This window comes from Cervus elaphus, chromosome X, assembly GCF_910594005.1.
Source record: "Cervus elaphus chromosome X, mCerEla1.1, whole genome shotgun sequence".
Classification (NCBI taxonomy): domain Eukaryota; kingdom Metazoa; phylum Chordata; class Mammalia; order Artiodactyla; family Cervidae; genus Cervus; species Cervus elaphus.
Window position 1 is genome coordinate 127,254,695 of NC_057848.1, and position 19,635 is coordinate 127,274,329.

The 19,635-nt window shown below is 36.8% G+C and overlaps 1 protein-coding gene across 2 annotated transcripts in view; it reads right to left on the reverse strand.

Annotated features, from left to right (window-relative positions):
* Positions 1 to 19,635, reverse strand: part of ZC3H12B (zinc finger CCCH-type containing 12B) — a 580,099-nt gene that overhangs the window by 33,223 nt on the left and 527,241 nt on the right. For both annotated transcript variants that reach the window (XM_043895043.1, XM_043895044.1), the window contains one exon: positions 10,241 to 11,006. In XM_043895043.1, the coding sequence (XP_043750978.1) occupies positions 10,241 to 10,848 (608 nt within the window). In that variant the 5' untranslated portion in view covers positions 10,849 to 11,006. The remainder of the gene's footprint in view (positions 1 to 10,240; positions 11,007 to 19,635) is intronic.

Here is a 19,635-nt window from a genome sequence, read left to right on the forward strand (position 1 = left end):
CCTCTCACTGGCACGTCTGTGGGGAGTTTTGGAATCTCAGAGGGCAACATAACCAGGAGGGGGGGATTATGCGCCTAACAGCACCTCCCAGTGGGGAAGTAGCCCAGATGCTCATGTCCCCCAACAGTGAGCAGGGGCTGAACAGGGAGGTGCAGGCTGCATGCTTAGGGTAAGGACCAGGCCTGAATGCCCTGAGGACAATCTGAGGGAGCTAACATGAGATTGGAACACAAACTGTGGGACAGCCAGAGAAAGAGAAGAGAGAGAGAGAGAGAACTTTCCCGTGAAAAAAAAACTCTAACCTAAGGCACTGCCAGGCCTTCTCACAAAGGATTGAGAGAATACCAGAGGAGAGCTAGCCAGCTGCAGACTGGCCCATCCCCTGCTGGAGGCAGAGAGGCAGGTTGGTGGCAGCCAGAGACAGAAGGCGAGGGGCAATCTCATTCCCAGAGATGGCATCCTCCATCAAACCATGAGCAGGCTCCCAGTTGCTAAATGAGTCTTCCTGGGATCCTGGACGGTTGACATCTGCCAGGACAGTTGTAGTCAGAGATTAGCTCCCCAGAGGAGACACACGGCACACCTGAGATGATACTCTTGCTGCACACCCAGGAAACCGAGGGGCTGGGACCGTGGAGGTGATGAGATGCACCGCCTTCCTGGGAGAGTGTGCTCACCAAGAACCTGGTTGCCTGAGCTGCTCAGACTAGGAAAAGGCAAAAAACACAGACCCAACCGAGTCTGTGTCTTTGTGGAGTACATGAGAACCTGAACCTGAGCAGCTTAGACCTGGGAAGTGCATGCAACCCAGGGCCTGCTTTAGACAGTTCTACTGCAGAGCAACCTGGAGCCTGAGCAGTGTAGACCAGGAAAGCACACACACCATGAGCAGGGGCAAACCCAGTGTGGCCCAGACACTGCGAGGACTCCCCACACATGCCAGGGGTATTTGTTTGCAGTTTCCTCCCTCCACACAACACAAATGAAAAAGTAAGCCTAAATAAGTGATCACCTTTGTCCCCTTGCATCAGGGCAGAAATTAGACACTGAAGAGACTTGCAAGCAGAGGAAGCCAAAATAAACAAAGAAGAGGCAACAACTTTGGAAGTGACATGGGCAACAGATTAAAACCCTGTAGTTAGCATTGACTACATTGGAAGGGGCCTACAGACCTTGAAAAGAAGTATAAGCTGGAACAAGGAACTATCTGAATCTGAACTTATCCCACATTGCCCTCAACAGCTCCAGAGAAATTCCTAGATATATTTTATTATTATCATTTTTTAATTTTTAACTTTTTAATTTTTAAGTTCTTTATTATGCCTTTAATTTTCATTTTTATAACCTACTATTAACTTGCAAAAAAGGCCTTATTTTTAAAGCAAATTTCATATATATATATATATATGAAATTTTATATATATATATATATATATAATTTTTGTGATTTTGCTTTGTTTTTTTTAATATTGTATTTTTGAGAGTCTCACCTCTACTCTAGATTTTTATTCTTTGCATTTTAATATTTGTTATCAATTTTGAACCTTTAAGAATCCAATCTTCAGTACCCATTTCATTACCTCTCTGAATGTTCCAGACGGTGGAGAGTACATAGGGAATGGATTACTGGCTAGATTGCTCTCTCCCCTTTTGATTCCCCCTCTTCTCCTCCTGGTCATCTCTATCTCATTCCTCCCACTTCTCTTCTCCATGTAACTCTGTGAACCTCTCTGGGTGTCCCTCACTGTGGAGAATCATTTTACCATTAACCTAGATGTTTTATCATCAGTGCTGTATGGATGGAGACCTCTTGAGGCTACTCTAAGAATAAGACTGAAAGCCAGAGGCAGGAGGCTTAAATCCAAAACGTGAGAACACCAGAAAACTCCCAACTCCAGAGAACATTAATCAAAAAGAGCTTATCCAAAAGCCTCCACACCTACACTGAAACCAAGCTCCACCCAAGAGCCAACAATTTCAGAGAAAGATATACCATGCTAACTCTCCAATAATGCAGGAACATAATCCTGAGCATTAAAATACAGATGGCCAAAAGTCACGCCAACCCCACAGACACTTCTAAACTCACTACTGGACACTTAATTGCACTTCAGAGAGATGATATCCAGCTCCAGAACACCAACGCAAGCTTGCCTAACAAGGAAACCTTGACAAGCCATTCGTCTGACCCCACCTACAGGGAGGAACCTCCACAATAAAGAGGAACCACAAACTTCCAGCTTACAGAAATGCCACCCCAAACAGAGCTATCTAAACAAGATGAAAAGGCAGAGAAATATTCAGCAGATAAAGGAACAAGATAAATGCCCTCCAAACCAAACAAAAAAAGGAGGAGATGGAGAGTCTACCTGAAAAAAAAAATCAGAATAATGATAATAAAAATGATCCAAAATCTTGAAAACAAAATGGAGTTGCAGATAAATAGCCTGGAGACAAGGATTGAGAAGATGCAAGAAATGTTTAACCAGGATCAAGAAGAAACAAAAAAAGAGTCAATCAATTATGAATAATGCAATAACTGAGATCAAAAGTGCTCTGGAGGGACCCAAGAGTAGAATAATTGAGACAGAAGATAGGATAAGTGAAGTGGAAGATACAATGGTGGAAATAAATGAAGCAGAGAGGAAAAAAGAAAAAAGAAAAAAGACTTTAAAGAAATGAGGATAAACCCAGAGACCTCTGGGACAATGTTAAATGCCCTAACATTCGAATCATAGGAGTCCCAGAAGAAGAAGAAGACAACATTTAAGGCCACGAGAAAATACTTGAGGAGATAGTAGTGGAAAACTTCCCTAAAATGGGGAAGGAAATAGCAACTCAAGTCCAAAAAGCCCAGAGAGTCCCAAACGGGATAAACCCAAGGCAAAACACCCCAAGACACATATTAATCAAATTAAAAACAAAGAACATATATTAAAAGCAGCAAGCTAAATGCAACAAATAACACATCAGGGGATTCTCATAAGGATAACAGTTGATGTTTCAATAGAAACTATTCAGGCCAGAAGGGAATGGCAGGCCATACTTAAATTGATGAAAGAGAAAAACCTACAACCCAGATTACTGTACCCAGCAAAGATCTCATTCAAATATGAAGGAGAAATCAAAAGCTTTACAGACAAGCAAAAGCCGAGAGAATTCAGCACCACCAAACCAGCTCTTCAACAAATGCTAAAAGATTTTCTCTAGACAGGAAATACAGGAAAGGTGTAGAAACTCGAACCAAAAACAACAAAGTAAATGGCAATGGGGTCATACTTATCAATAATTACCTGAAATGTAAATGGGTTGAATGCCCCAACCAAAAGACAAAGACTGACTGAATGGATACAAAAACAAGACGCCTATACATGCTGTCTACAAGGGACCCACTTCAAAACAAGTGACACATACAGACTGAAAGTGATGGGCTGGAAAAATAGATTTCACGCAAAAGGAGATCAAAAGAAAGCAGGAGTGGCAATACTCATATCAGATAAAATAGACTTTGAAATAAAGGACATGAAAACAGACAAAAAAGACATTACACAATGATCAAAGAATCAATCTAAGAAAATATAACAATTATAAGTTTATATGCACCCAACATAGGAGCACTGTAATATGTAAGGCAAATGCTAACAAGTATGAAAGAGGAAATTAACAGTAACAAAATAATAGTGGGACACTTTAATACACCACTCACACCTATGGATAGAGCAACTAAACAAAATTAGCAAGGAAACACAAACCTTAAATGGTACAATGGACCAGTTTGACCTAATTGATATCTATAGGACATTTAACCCTCAAAGAATGAATTTCACCTTTATCTCAAGTGCACACGGAACCTTCTCCAGGATATATCATATCCTGGGCCATAAATCAAACCTTGGTAAATTCAAAAAATCAAAATCATTTCAGTCCTCTCTTCTGATTACAATGCGGTAAGATTAGATGCCAACTACAGGAAAAAAAAAAAAAAACTATTAAAAATGCAAAGATATGGAGGCTAAACAACATGCTTCTCAGTAACCAACAAATCACAGAAGAAATAAAAAAAGATCAAAATATGCATAGAAATGAATGAAAATGAAAACATAAAACCCCAAAACTTACAGTATTCAGTAAAAGCAGTGCTAAGGGGAAGGTTCATAGCAATAAAAGATTACTTCAAGAAACAAGAGACAATCAAATAAATAACCTAACTCTATACCAAAAGCAACTAAAAAAGGAAGAAATGAAGAACTCCAGGGTTAGTAGAAGGAAAGAAATCCTAAAAATTAGGGCAGAAATAAATGAAAAAGAAACAAAGGCAACCACAGCAAAAACCAACAAAGCTAAAAGCTGGTTCTTTGAGAAGATAAATAGACAAATCATTAGCCAGACTCATCAAGAATAAAGGAAGAAGAATCAAACCAAGAAAATTAGAAATGAAAATGGAGAAATCACATCAGACAACACAGAAATACAAAGGATCAAAAGAGAGTACTATCTGCAACTATATGCCAATAAAATGGACAACTTGGAAAGAATGGACAAATTCTTAGAAAAGTATAACTTTCCAAAACTGAACCAGGAAGAAATAGAAAATCTTAACAGACACATCACAAGCACAGAAATTGAAACCGTAGTCAGAAATCTTTCAACAAACAAAAGCTCAGGACCAGATGGCTTCACAGCTAAATTCTACCAAAAATTTAGAGAAGAGCTAACACCTATCCTATTCAAACTTTTCCAGAAAATTTCAGAGGAAGGTAAACGTCCAAACTCATTCTATGAGGCCACCATCACCCTAATACCAAAACCAGACAAAGATGCCATAAAAAAAGAAAACTAAAGGCCAATATTGCTGATGAACATAGATGCAAAAATCCTTAATAAAATTCTAGCAAACAGAATCCAACAACATATTAAAAAAATCATATACCATGACCAAGTGGGCTTTATCCCAGGAATGCAAGGATTCTTCAATATCTGCAAATCAATCAATGTAATGCACCACATTAACAAATTGAAAGGTAAAAACCATATGATTATCTCAATAGATGCAGAAAAAGCCTTTGGCAAATTTCAACATCCATTTATGATAAAAACCCTCCAGAAAGCAGGCACAGAGGGAACATACCTCAACATAATAAAAACCATATATGAAAAAAAAAAAATACGTGATTAACTCAGAGCAGACAATATCCTCAATGGTGAAAAATTGAAACCATTTCCCCTAAAGTCAGGAACAAGACAAGGAAGCCCACTCTCACCACTACTATTCAACATAGTTTTGGAAGTTTTAGCCACAGCAATCAGAGAAGAAAAAGAAATAAAAGGAGTCCAGATTGGAAAGGAAGAAGTAAAACTCTCACTGTTTGCGGATGACATGATCCTCTATATAGAAAATCCTAAGACATCACCAGAAAACTACTAGAGCTAATCAATGAATATAGTAAAGTTGCAGGATATAAAATCAATACACAGGAATCCCTTGCAATCCTATACACTAACAATGAGAAAACAGAAAGAGAAATGAAGGAAACAATACCATTCACCATTGCAACGCAAATAATAAAATACTTAGGATTAAGCCTACCTAAAGAAACAAAAGACCTATATACAGAAAACTATAAAACACTGATGAAAGATATCAAAGATGACACAAATGGATGGAGAAATATGCCTTGTTCATGGATCAGAAGGATCACTATAGTGAAAATTATCACACTACCCAAAGCAACCTATAGATTCAATGCAATCCCTATCAAGCTACCAATGGTATTTTTCAGAGAACTAGAACAAATAATTTCACAATTTGTATGGAAACACAAAAAACCTCAAAAAGCCAAAGCAATCTTGAGAAAGGAGAATGTAACTGCAGGAATCAACCTGCCTGACTTAAGACCACAGTACAAAGCTACAATTATCAAGGCAGCATGCTAGGCACAAAGACAGAAATATAGATCAACTGAACAATATAGAAAGTCCAGAGATAAATCCATGCACCTATGGACACCTTATCTTTGACAAAGGAGGTAAGAATATACAATGGATAAAAGACAATCTCTTTTAACAATGGTGCTGGGAAAGCTGGCCAACCACTTGTAAAATAATGAAATTAGAACACTTTCTAACACCAAACACAAAAATAAACTCAAAACAGATTAAAGATTTAAACGTAAGACCAGAAATTATAAATCTCCTAGAGGAAAACCTAGACAAAACACTCTCTTACATAAATGACAGCAGGGTCCTCTATGACCTACCACACAGAGTAATGGAAATAAAAGCAAAAATAAACAAATGAGACCTAATTAAATGTAAAAGCTTTTGCACAATGAAGGAAACTATAAGCAAGGTGAAAAGCAGCCTTCAGAATGGGAGAAAATAATAGCAAATGAAGCAACAGACAAATAATTAATCTCAAAAATATACAAGCAGTACATGTAGCTCAATTCCAGAAAAATAAAAGACCCAATCAAAAAATGGGCCAAAGAACTAAACAGATATTTCTTCAAAGAAGACATATAGCTGGCAAACATATGAAAAGATGCTCAACATCACTCATTATCAGAAAAATGCAAATCAAACCCACAATGAGGTACCATCTCAAGCCGGCCAGAATGGCTGGAGGGTGTGGAGAAAAGGGAACCCTCTTACACTGTTGGTGGGAATGCAAACTTGTATAGCCACTATGGAAAACAGTGTGGAGATTCCTTAAAAATCTGGAAATAGAACTGCTGTATGACCCAGAAATTCCACTGGTGGGCTCACACACTGAGGAAACCAGAATTGAAAGAGACAAGTGAACCCCAATATTCACTGTAGCACTGTTTACAATAGCCAGAACATGGAAGCAAACTAGATGTCCATTGGCAGATGAATGGAAAAGAAAGCTGTGGTACATATGCACAATGGCATATTACTCAGCCATTAAAAAGAATGCATTTGAATCAATTCTAATGAGGTGGATGAAGCTGAAGTCTATTATACAGAGTGAAATAAGTCAGAAAGAAAAACACCAATACAGTATACTAACACATATATATAGTATTTAGAAAGATGGTAATGATGACTCTATATGCGAGACAGCAAAAGAGATACAGATGTAAAGAAGAGACTTTTGGACTCCGTTGGAGAAGGTAAGGGTGGGAAGATTTCAGAGAATAACACTGAAACAAGTATATTATCACATGTGAAATAGAGTGCCAGTCCAGGTTTGATGCATGAGACAGGGTTCTCAGGGCTGGTGCACTGGGATGACCCTGAGGGATGGGATGGGGAGGGAGGTGGGAAGGGAGTTCAGGATGGTGAACAGATGTACATGCATGGCTGATTCATATCAGTGCATGGCAAAAATCATTGTAAAATTATTTTAAAGTAATTGTAAAGTAATTAGCCTCCAATTAAAATAAATAAATTATTTTAAAGTAAAAAAGTGATTATAAAAATAATATTAAAAATATAATTATGTATAAAAGCAAGTACATATAGTTACAGGTCAATATATACAAACCCCATGGTAACTTCAAAGCAAAAGTTTACAATAGATACACAAAAATCTAGAAAGGAACCCAAGGATACAACTAAAAAATCATTAAACTACAAGAAGACAGGAATAGAGAAGAACTATAGAAATAACCAGAAAACAAGTAACAATATGGCAATAAGTACATACCTATGTATAATCACTTTAAATGTCAATGGATTAATGCTCTAAATCAAAAGATACTATATGTACAAAACATTAAATTCTCTAGAAAACAAAATACTAGAACTAATAAATATATACAATAATGTTACAGGATACAAATATTAATATAAAAAATCTGTTGAATTTCTAAACACTAGCAATGAACCTAGAGAAAGTGAAATTAAGAAAACAATCTCACTCACCATCTCATCAAAAAGAATAAAATAGAGATAAGGCTACTTAAATCCACCAGATAAAGCTACCAGGTATAACCTAGATCAAATCCCTTATGACTATACAGTGGAAGTGAGAAATAGATTTAAGGGACCAGATCTGATACACAGAGTGTCTGATGAACTATGGAAGTAGGTTCATGACATTGTACAGCAGACAGGCATCAAGACCATCCCCAAGAAAAAGAAATGAAAAAACACAAAATGACTGTCTGAGGAGGCCTTACAAATAGCTGTAAAAAGAAGGGAAGCAAAAAGCACAGGAGAAAAGAAAGATATACCCATTTGAATACAGAGTTCCAAAGAATAGCAAGAAGAGATGAGAAAGACTTCCTCAGAGATCAATGCAAAGAAAAAGAGGAAAACAATAGAATGGGAAAGACTAGAGATCTCTTCAAGAAAATCAGAGATACCAAGGGAATATTTCGTGCAAAGATGGGCTCAATAAAGGACAGAAAAGGTATGAACCTAACAGAAGCAGAAGATATTAAGAATAGGTGGCAAAATACACAGAAGAACCATACAAAAAAAAAGATCTTCATGACCCAGATAATCATGATTGTGTGATCACTCACACTCACCTAGAGCAAGACATCCTGGAATGTGAAGTCAAGTGGGCCTCAGGAAGCATCACTACGAACAAAGCTAGTGGAGGTGATGGAATTCCAGTTGAGCTATTTCAAATCCTGAAAGATGATGCTGTGAAAGTGCTGCACTCAATATGCCAGCACATTGGGAAAACGGAGTAGTGGACACAGGACTGGAAAATGTGAGTTTTCATTCCAATCCCAAAGAAAGGCAATCTCAAAGAATGCTCAAACTACCACACAAGTGCACTCATCTCACACGCTACTAAAGTAATGCTCAAAATTCTCCAAGCCAGGCTTCAGCAATACGTGATCCGTGAACTTCCAGATGTTCAAGCTGGTTTTAGAAGAGGCAGAGGAACCAGAGATCAAATTGCCAACATCTGACGGATCCTCGAAAAAACAAGAGAGTTCCAGAAAAACATCTATTTCTGCTTTATTGACTATGCCAAAGCCTTTGACTGTCTGGATCACAATAAACTGTGGAAAATTCTGAAAGAGATGGGCATACCAGACCACCTGACCTGCCTCTTGAGAAACCTGTATGCAGGTCAGGAAGCAACAGTTAGAACTGGACATGGAAAAACAGACTGGTTCCAAATAGGAAAAGGAGTACGTCAAGGCTGTGTATTGTCCCCCTGCTTATTTAACTTCCCTGGGTCAGGAAGATCCCTGGGTTGAGAATACTCTCAAATATTGAGAAAACTCTGGTATTTTTGCCTGAAAAACCAAGATATTGGCAAGGCTGTGTTCTTTCTGCAGGCTGCAGAGAAGAATACATCCCTTAACTTCTTCAGTTTCTAGAGGCTGCTCACATTCCTTGGCTCACGGTCTCTTTCTCACACCTCTCCAACTTCTTGTTTCTGTCATCAAATCACCTACTATTCATTCTGATCCTGTTGCCTCCCTCCCTCTTGTAAGGCCCCTCGAGGTTACATTGAGCCCACCATAAAATACAGGATAATTTCCCCCATCCCAAGGTCACTAGCTTAATCATATTTGCAAAGTTCCTTTTTATCATGTAAGAAAATATATTATCAGATTCCAAGGATTAGGATGTGGACATCATTAGGGGACTATTATTCAGTTTACCATGTTACTTCAGCTCAGAGACAATCATTGGGATGAGAAAAGTCAGAATGGTACTTGCGATTGTAATACAACTTGAAGGGTATAGAGATAAGGAGGTGATCACCCCTAGACTGGAAAATGACATAAACCCATGTAGTGGGGGTAGGAATCATCACAATTTACATGGAGATTGTTAAAGAGAGTAATATAAATTCAGTACGCATGAGATACAATCAAGTGGGAGGAGGAAAAGATCAAATCACAAAGTCAAGCAAAAGGATCCACATTTGAGATAGGCTTGAAAATTTTGAATTACTGAAAGTTCCCAAGTAAACTCCCAAGTGACATTATAAAAGTACTATTTTCAGGATGATTTGTTTAGCCAAGTAGAGGTGGGAGAGGGGACCTCAAGAGGAACAAATGCTGATTGGTTATATCTCCTCTGAAGTATCACTGGTGTCTAAGGTGCTTTCAGAACACCTGAAAACAAGAAGGCAACAATTTCAAAGGCAATATAAAAGGCCAGTCAGGATCATTTTAACATCTGTCCATCAAGAGGAGCACAAATCACAGACAACTAAGGGCCTCCCATATTGTAAAGGAAGCTAATTTCTATGAGGTCAAGGCAGTTTTAAAGAAAGAGAAAGAAAATATACCAGTCTTACCTCATTGCCACATTACTTCCATCTATGACAATTGGCCTCAAATTGTCACTGTTGTCTATTTCATCTTCAAGAGACAGCTCAGGGCTTGTGATCTCTCTGGAGCTGGGCCCCCGAGGCCCTAACAGACTCAAGTTGACTTGCCCTTCCAAATCACCTTTGTTCCCAAGTCTGACAAGCTCTGCCAATACATCATTAATAAGCGATTCTGGACCCAGTTTATTCAGCACTGATTGAATCTGTTCCTCTGCGTAACCCAACTTTAAAGCAAAATCCATCTTGGTTTGGTATTCTTTTTCCAAGTCAAGCTTCCCATCATGTAGAATGCTGCTCTGGGAGAAGCTTGGATGATCTAGGCAGGGTGATCTACATAGCTGGCGGTGTGGCTTAGAAAGGATCTCCTTTTTATTCAATTGAACATCTCCCAGTTGGCAACTATTGTCATTGTTGCTGTTTTTAAGGCTCATTTGCTCAGGATCACTCTCAGAGCCCAGCCACTCTTCAGAATCAGCATTGCCCTGCTCTGTATTCTCTTGCTTAGACTGCTGCTTCTCTTCCCTGGAGGCACTCTTCTTCATTTTTGGTGTTTCCACTGCAGCGGTGGCTGTCATCCCGTTCAGTAGGCAGTCTAAGGTCTAATCAGCTTTTTTTTTTCTTTTTAGCCTGCTTGGAATTCATGTACATTGGCATTCCTTTGCATAAAATGTGGTGGCAGTGGTGGCACACGAGTTTGCCTGTTTGGTTTGTTATGTTTAGATGTTACCAGTTCCTACAAATAAACACACATATCATAATCATGTTTAGTAAACTTATGGAAAATTATTTTAGAATATGGTGCTTTCTTCCTAAGAAACTACAGACTGTCTGATATATTTTTCTGCTTAAAATGATTGGACTCAAAATAATATCAAATGTTTTTTCAGATCACAACAATATGAGACTATAAAATCAACTACAAGAAAAACAACTAAAAGAAGAAAACAAATATGTGGAGTCTAAACAGCATGCTACTAAACAACCAATGGGTCATTGAATAAATCAAAGATAAAATTTTAAAAAAGTATCTTGGGATAAAAATGTAAACACAATGACACAGAAATCTATTGGGCTGCAGGAAAGTAGTTCTAAGAGGGAAGTTTATAGTGATTCAAGCCTACCTCAGGAAACAAGAAAAGTCTCAAATAAACCAACCTAAGTTAAAGGAACTAGAAAAAGAAAAACAAACAAAACCCAGAGTTAGTAGAAGGAAATAAATAATAAAGATTAAAGCAGAAATAAATGAAATATAGACTAAAAAGCAAGAGAAAAGATTAATGAAAGTTAAGAGCTGGTTTTTTGAAAAGATATACAAAATTGAAAAACTGTTAGCCAGAACTAATCAAACAGAGGGTTTCCCCGGTGGCTCAGATGGTAAAGAATCTGCCTACAATGTGGAAGACCCAGGTTCGATTCCTGGGTCAGCAAGATCCCCTGGCAAAGGAACTAGCTACCCACTCAGTATTCTCACCTAGAGAATCACATGGACAGAGGAGCCTGTTGGGCTAGAGTACATGGGGTCTCAAAGAGCTGGACACGACTGAGTGACTAACAGACACATCAAAAAGAGAGAGGGCCTAGATAAATAAAATCAGAAATGGAAAGAAAAATTTACAACTGACAGCCCAGAAATACAAAGAATTATAAGAAAATTACTATAAAAAACTATATACTCCAAAAATGGACAGCCTAAAAGAAATGGATATTCTTAGAAATACGGTCTCCCAAGACTAATCAGGAAGAAATAGATAAAAATACAAACAAACCAATTGCCAGGAATGAAACTGAATCTGTAATTTAAAACTTCCCAACAAACAAAAGTCTAACACCAGATGGCTTCACAGATAAATTCTACCAAACATTTTAAAAAGAGCTACTGCCTCTCCTCCTCAGACTATTCCAAAAATTGAAGAGAAGAAAATGCTTTCAATGCTGCTTTCAAGCCAGTATTACCCTGATTAAAAAAAAAATTAGACAAAGATAATCTAAAAAATAAAATTGCAGGCAAACATCACTGATAAACATAAATGCAAAAACACTCAACAAAGTATTACCAAACTAAATTCAACAGTAAGTTAGAAGGTTCACATACCATGATTCAGTAGTATTTATCAAAGGATGCAAAGATCTTTCAATATCTGCAAATCATTGTGATTCACCACATTAACAAATTGAATAAAATCATATGGTCACTTCAATTGATGCAGAAAAAGCTTTTGACAAAATTTAGCATCTGTTTATAATAAAGCCTCTCCAGAAAGTGGGAATAGAAGTAACATGCCTAAACATAATAAAGGCCTTATATGCCCCTACAACCAACAATATACTTAACTGTGAAATGCAGAAAACACTTTGTCTAAGATCAGGAACAAGATAAATTTCCCCACTCTCACTGCCTTTATTCAACAGAGTATTCAAAGTTCTAATCACAACAATTATACAAGAAAAAGAAATGAAAGTAATCCAAATTATAAAGAAAGAAGTCAAACTTCTTGCAGATGACATGATACTATATACAGAAACCCTAAAGACTCCACCAAAACAAACAAACAAAAAACAACTATTATATCTAATAAATGAATTCACTAAAGTTATAGGATACAAAATTAATATACAGAAATCTGTAGTTTTTCTATTCAATAAAAAACATACATCAGAAAGAAAAATTAACAATCCCACTTATAATTGCATCAAACAGAATCAAATACCTAGGTATAAATTTAACTGGGGTGGTGAAAAGCCTGTACTCTAAACAGGATAAGTCATTGACAAAAGAAATTGAAGAATACACAAACAAATGGAAGATACACCTTGCTCATGGATTAGAATAATTAATATTGTTAAAACATCCATATTACACAAAGTGATCTACAGATTCAATGCAATCTCCATCAAAGCATCAATGACAGTTTTCACAGGACTAGAACAAATAATTCTAAAGTTTATATAGAACCATGAAAGGCACTGGATAGCCAAAGCAATTTTGAGTAAAAAAAATGCTGGAGGTATCACACTCCTTTACTTAAAACTTTACTACAAAGCTATAGTAATTAAACCAGCATGTAACTTGGTACAAAAAGACACATAAATCAATGGGAGAGAGCCCCCAAGTAAGCCAATGCCTATAGGATCAATTAATTTATGACTAAGGAGGCAAGAATATACAATGGAGAAAAGAGAGCTTCTTCAGTAAATGGTGTTGGGGAGGAGAGAGTGGGATGAATTGAGAAGGCAGCACTGACATATATACAATACTAAGTGCAAAATAGATAGCAAGTGGGAAGCAGTTGTATAGCACAGGGAACTCAGCTCAGTGCTTTGTGATGACCTAGAGGGCTGGGATTGGGGCAAGGCAGAGGGAGGCTCAAGAGGGAGGAGATATAGGTATACTTATAGCTGATTCATATTGTTGTGTAGGAGAAACCAACACAACATGGTAAAGCAACTATACTCCAATTAAAAATAAATTTAAAAAATGGTGTTGGGAAAAATTGAATACCTGTATGTAAAAGAATCAAGCTGGACTAAATTCTTATACTACATATAAAAATAAATTCAAAATGGATTAAAGATAAAAGTGTAAGACCTGAAACCATAGAACACTTAAAAGAAAACATAGGCAGTATGTTCTTTGCCATCAATCTTAGCAACATTTTTTGTGTGTGTCCTTACAATCCTGCAACAAAAGGACAAAAAATAAACAAATGAGACTACATCAGACTAAAAGGTGCTTATATAGTAAAGGAAATTATCAACGAAAGAAAAGCAACCTACTAAATAGGATAAGATATTTGAAAATAAAGTGTTCGATAAAGGTTTAGTATCCAAAATATATAAATAACTCATACAACTCAATAACAAAAAAAATCCCAAACTTTCTGATCAAATAATGATCAGAGGACCTGAGTAGACATTTCTCCAAAGAAGACATACAGATGGCCAATCTCTGATACATGAAAAGATGCTTAACTTCATTAATCATCAGCAAAATGCATCAAAACAATATAACTTCCCACTTGTCAGAATGGCTATCATTGAACAGACAACACATAACAAGTGTTGGTGAGGATGTGGAGAAAAGGTAACCCTCCTGCACTATTGGTGTGGATGTAAATTGTTACAGGCAATATGGAAAATAGCATGCAGGTTCTTCAAAAAATTAAAAATAAAACTACCAGTATTCCCACATGTGGATATAAAGTAAGCAAAAACACAAACTCAAAAAGATATATGCACTCCTATGTTCATTTCAGCATTATTTACAGTAACCAAGATATGAAATAAATTTAAGTATCCATCAATAGATGAATTGATAAAAATATCTGGGAAATATATATATACACACACATAAACAATGGAATATTATTCAGCTACAAAAAAGAAAGAAATCTTGCCTTTTGAGACAACATGAATGGACCGAGAAGGTATTAGGTTTTGTTTGTTTTGCCTTGCAGTGCAGCCTGTGGGATCTTAGTTCCCCAACCAGGAATCAAACCTGGGCCCTTGGCAGTGAAAACACAGAATTATAACTACTGTACCTCCAGGGAATTCCCTAGAGGGTATTAAGTGAAATAAGTCAGACAGAGAAAGACAAATACTGTAAATTTCACTTATATGTGGAATCTAAAAAACAAATTAATAAACATAATAAAACAGAAACAGAATTATAGATCAGAGAGCAAACTGGTGTTTGCTGCTTGGGGTGGGGTTGTGGGAGTGAGGGGTTAGGTGAAATAGGTGAAGTAGATTAAGAATTATTATTTGTTATCATTTATTGGATTTATTATTCCAACAATAAAATAAATAAATCACAGAGATCTAATATACAGCATAAGGAATATAACTAATAATAATGTAATAATTTTGTATGGTGTCAAATGGTTACTAGGCTTTTTAGGGTGATCATTTTGTAATGTATTTAGATATCAGATCAGTATGCTGTAAACCTGAAACTAATAATATTGCACATCACCTATATTTCAATAAAAAAATGTTTCCACTCACCTTATGTAAAAAAATATAGCCTCTAGAAATCCAAAGTGCTATCCATTGTGCTACAGAGACTCCTAAGAATCTCTATTTCTCTTCTAATTCTAGACACAAAGTTTTCAATGATGGTCATAGTGCTTTAATTCCTCCCCTCTCCAACAAAAATCATAGCCAAATTTAACTGCTTATCACAAAAACTAGAAGGAAGAGAAACATGGCATTTCAACAGGGTAGAGAAATATATACATCTTTCAAAAAACTTTTTCTTCCTTTATGTCAGGTAGTGTTAGCTGCTCAGTCATATCTGACTCTGCGACCCCATGGACTGTAGCTTGACAGGCTCCTCTGTCCATGGGATTCTCCAAGCAAGAGTTCTGGAGTGGACTGCCATTCCCTTCTCACGAGGATCTTCCTGACCCAGGAATCGAGCTCGGGTTTCCTGCATTGCCTCTTTACTGTTTGAGCTACAGGGAAGTCCGTGTCAGGTAAAATTTCCAAATATCACACGATATTCTTCTTGTTGGGCTTCCCTGGTAGCTCAGACAGTAAAGAATCTGCCTGCAATGCAGGAGATCTGGGTTCCATCCCTGGGTCTGGAAGATCCCCTAGAGAAGGGAATGGAAACCCCCTCCAATATTCCTGCCTGGAGAATTCTGTGACAGAAGAGCCTGGTGGGCTACAGTCCATGGGGTCACAAAGAGTTGGACATGACTGACTAACACACACACACACACACACACATTCTTACTAAACCTGAGCTTCACTCCTCAACAGGACAACTTCTCTAGCATTACATTTTTTTTTTTTTTTTTTTTTTGCAAAATATCAGGGTCCCTATCTACTGGAAACAATAGAAAATCACTAAAATTGTTTTCAAGCAATTGAAGCTGGTTATGAGGGTCACAAATAGAGATGTGTGCTCCAGTTAAGGAAAAAGTTGTGTGCATACTCATGAATTGTATCTGTACCCTCTTTTATCTATTGCAATTGTGTTTATTATATTGTAAAAAATATAACTAAGTTGATAAAATCAACTCAGTTTGCATGAGAAACTAAAATATCTTAAAATATCATTAATTATAGATTAAGGTCAAGGGACAATTTTATTTCTAAACTTCTTTCAGCTACATCATCTGTGCCCTCAGGTTTGAGTTGTAACCTGGTCAAGGTGTTTCACTTTCCTCGAGCCTCAGTTTCTTCAAATATGAATTGAGGATATGGATAGTTACTTCACAGAACAAGGATTGCATCAAATGAGTAAGGAAAGTGCTTAGAAAAGTGAACATAACATAGTAGGTTCTCAGTATATGTAAAGAGCCAACAGACACCACCAGGAGTTTGGTTTTAAAAAAGGAAAGAAGATACTGACAGTGAGGCAAGACTATATAGACCTGTGAGCACTGAAAAGCTCTTCAGATAGTAGCTGTGCTCACTAATTTAAATCAGACTATCTGTAACTGGTGTACTAGGATTTTCCAGTAACATCTCAATACTGCTCATATAAACAAGAAGAAAAAGTCACCAGCAGCTTTATCTAAGAATAATATGGATAACTGCATACCTTAGTAGAGTCACATTTGGAAACAACATATGCACACAGAATTGGCATCTCAGAACTGACATTTAGGCAGCATATAGTGACTTCTCTAAAGATTATATTACCACTCATTTCTTCTAATTTTTTGCTTAGTATAGATGCATAGACATCCATTTCACTGTTACATCTCCATTCATCTACTGTTATGAATTTTAAAGCTTATTTGCTTTATAAGTTCCATGTTTGCTACTGACTTACTCTCTTGAAAATAATTTCTAGTGCACATGGGTAACTGAAAAAATTTCCCCTGAATTTATTCAAAGATCCAAAGAAATTTAAAAGCAACAGTTTATACAACTAAATGTATATTTTTCCTGGCCAATGAAAGGTATCTGTAAAAGATAAATTAGACTGCTGTTAGCTAGCAGATCAAATGTCTAGTTTTTATTGTGAGTTTCCTACTCAATAATCTAAGGTAGAAGAGAAATAAATGATGTGGTAGACATAAACTTTGATTACCTTTTAAAACCTGAAGCAACTTTTTAAGAGAAATACTGGTTATCTGTCCTAAAACCCATGTAGGTATATAAGTGTCATGTGATTTCTGTGTTTATTTTGTCTTACAATGCAAACTTCTTAAGGCAAAGTTGACAGGCACTGTGATAAGCCACAGGTCTAGAAGGAGAGATCAGAACTGATCCTGCCCTCAAAGAACTCTTAAACTAATTTTAAAAATAGCTGTAAGTGGCTCTAGGAAATGCTGAAACACAATTCTATAGAGGGAGATCATCTCAAATATAGTCCAGGTTGGGACACTTTTGAGAATGAAGAAGCATCCCTGATAATTATTTCCGGACAATAGGCATGAACTGAAGATGTCCCAGGCAAACAGAGATGTATTTTGGTCCTTCAAGTTACTTGAAAATTTTCACTGATATACAGAAGAAGGAATGTTCAATTTTATCAGTAGGATGGGAGATAGGGATGGTGGTTAAAGGGATAATGAAGAATTCAAGAAAGATATAATACTTGGAGTAATTTTCAGACTAATTAATTAACTAGCATCTATTTTAGTGTTGACTATGTGCCAGGAGGCATGTTACCTGCTGGGGTGTAAAGACAGACAAGAATTCTGATTTTATGATGCTTATAGTGGTGCTGGTGGGAGTGGAGATAGACAATAATTGGATAATTACATAGTTCATAATTACAAACTGTAACAAGTGATTAACTGTTAAAAAGTATAGGGGAACATGAGTTTTAAAGGAAAGTGTGACAATTTACTGAGCAGGGAAAAACTTTTACTTGTGTCTCCTGCATTGCAGGCAGACTCTTTACCACTGAGCCACCAGTGGGGTGGGGGAGAAACTTAAACTTATAAACATATGAAGATTAATGTGATAATATGCCTTAATTAATGGCTCGTGCTTAACATTACTGGTGAAGATGGCTAAAGGAAAATAGTTACTTTTGTTGAAAAAGCGAGGTGATGGGGGAGAAAGAGGATGTTCCAGCTGCTATTTACAACAGGTTTTTAAATGAGTTTTTATCTTTCATTATTATTTATGGAAAAATATCACAGATACTGACATTGGAAAAATCACATTAATCAGAAGAAATTACAGGACTGGATGTAATTTGTTTTAAAAAGTTAAGAGCTTTTAATAAACAAATGATTGCAAAGTTGCATTTGAATCTAAAAAAGGAGAGAAACAAATGCAGGCAAAAACTTTCAAGGTTGACGAGGGATTTCTACCAAGGGAAAAAATCTCAACCTTACCATTCAGCCGGCTCACTCCATTTCTTCGTACATTACTCCCCCAGCCTTTTATTATGAAATACAATTCATTCATTTTGCATTTGCAACAGAGTAAATTTCCAATATCAATGAGGTTCCGATATAAACTCCACTTCATCTTTTACAAAATATGCCAAACAATACCCTGTATGGAGACAGAAATATCTGGCCATGTCTACTGAGCCAAAATCATTGGAAATGTTCAAAAAAGTCCAATAGTCATGTAAAACAGAGTCATCAAGCAGTACCCAAGTCAAGAAGAGAAGAGTAAATTCTCAATTATCTATATGTGCCTAAGCACCTTTATTATTTGTGGAGTTGTTAAATCTCAAGTTGTGATCTGAGAAGATGTGGTTTGAGAGGAACTTAGGAATACCTAATGAGAGTGTTAGTAGCCTTGGTAGGGAGCTCCAGAGGTCCCAAAGCAGCAGGAGGAAATAAAACTGCAAGGGACAGACTTTTTCTTTTTTCCATTTTCTTTTAAAATTCTTTGTTGTCTGGTTCCACCTGGACTTAACTTTATCTAAAACCTTGGGCTAACCAATGCTTTTTCTCATGGAAATGTCTTCCTTAAGCTATGTTAATGAACTATGTATTTGCTTGGAAATCTGCCTTCCTTCAAGATTCATGTGAATTATTTTAGTTCCTGAGATGACTCACCTTATGCCAATGCTATCTCAAAATGCATATTTTGGGTGAGGGACCTGGTGCAACTCTCTGTTTTGAGACATTTCCTTTCTCTTATTAGCAACTTTCTAAAAAGTATATAACTCCCTGGTAAAAACTAGCAAGGGGGCGCTCTTTCTGTCTCCTTCTGATGTCTATGTCATAAGCTTTCTCTGTTTCTTTTATACTTTAATAAAACTTTATTTTACACAAAAAGCTCTGAGTGATCAAGCTTCATCACTAGCCCCAGATCGAACTCTCTTCTGAAGACCAAGAATCCTGACATTGTTTATGGCTCGTAGCAGCAACCTTTCATCTTGGGGGTCTCATCCAGGATTCTTCAAGACAAGGTAAAGATGCTCAGAGCTCTAG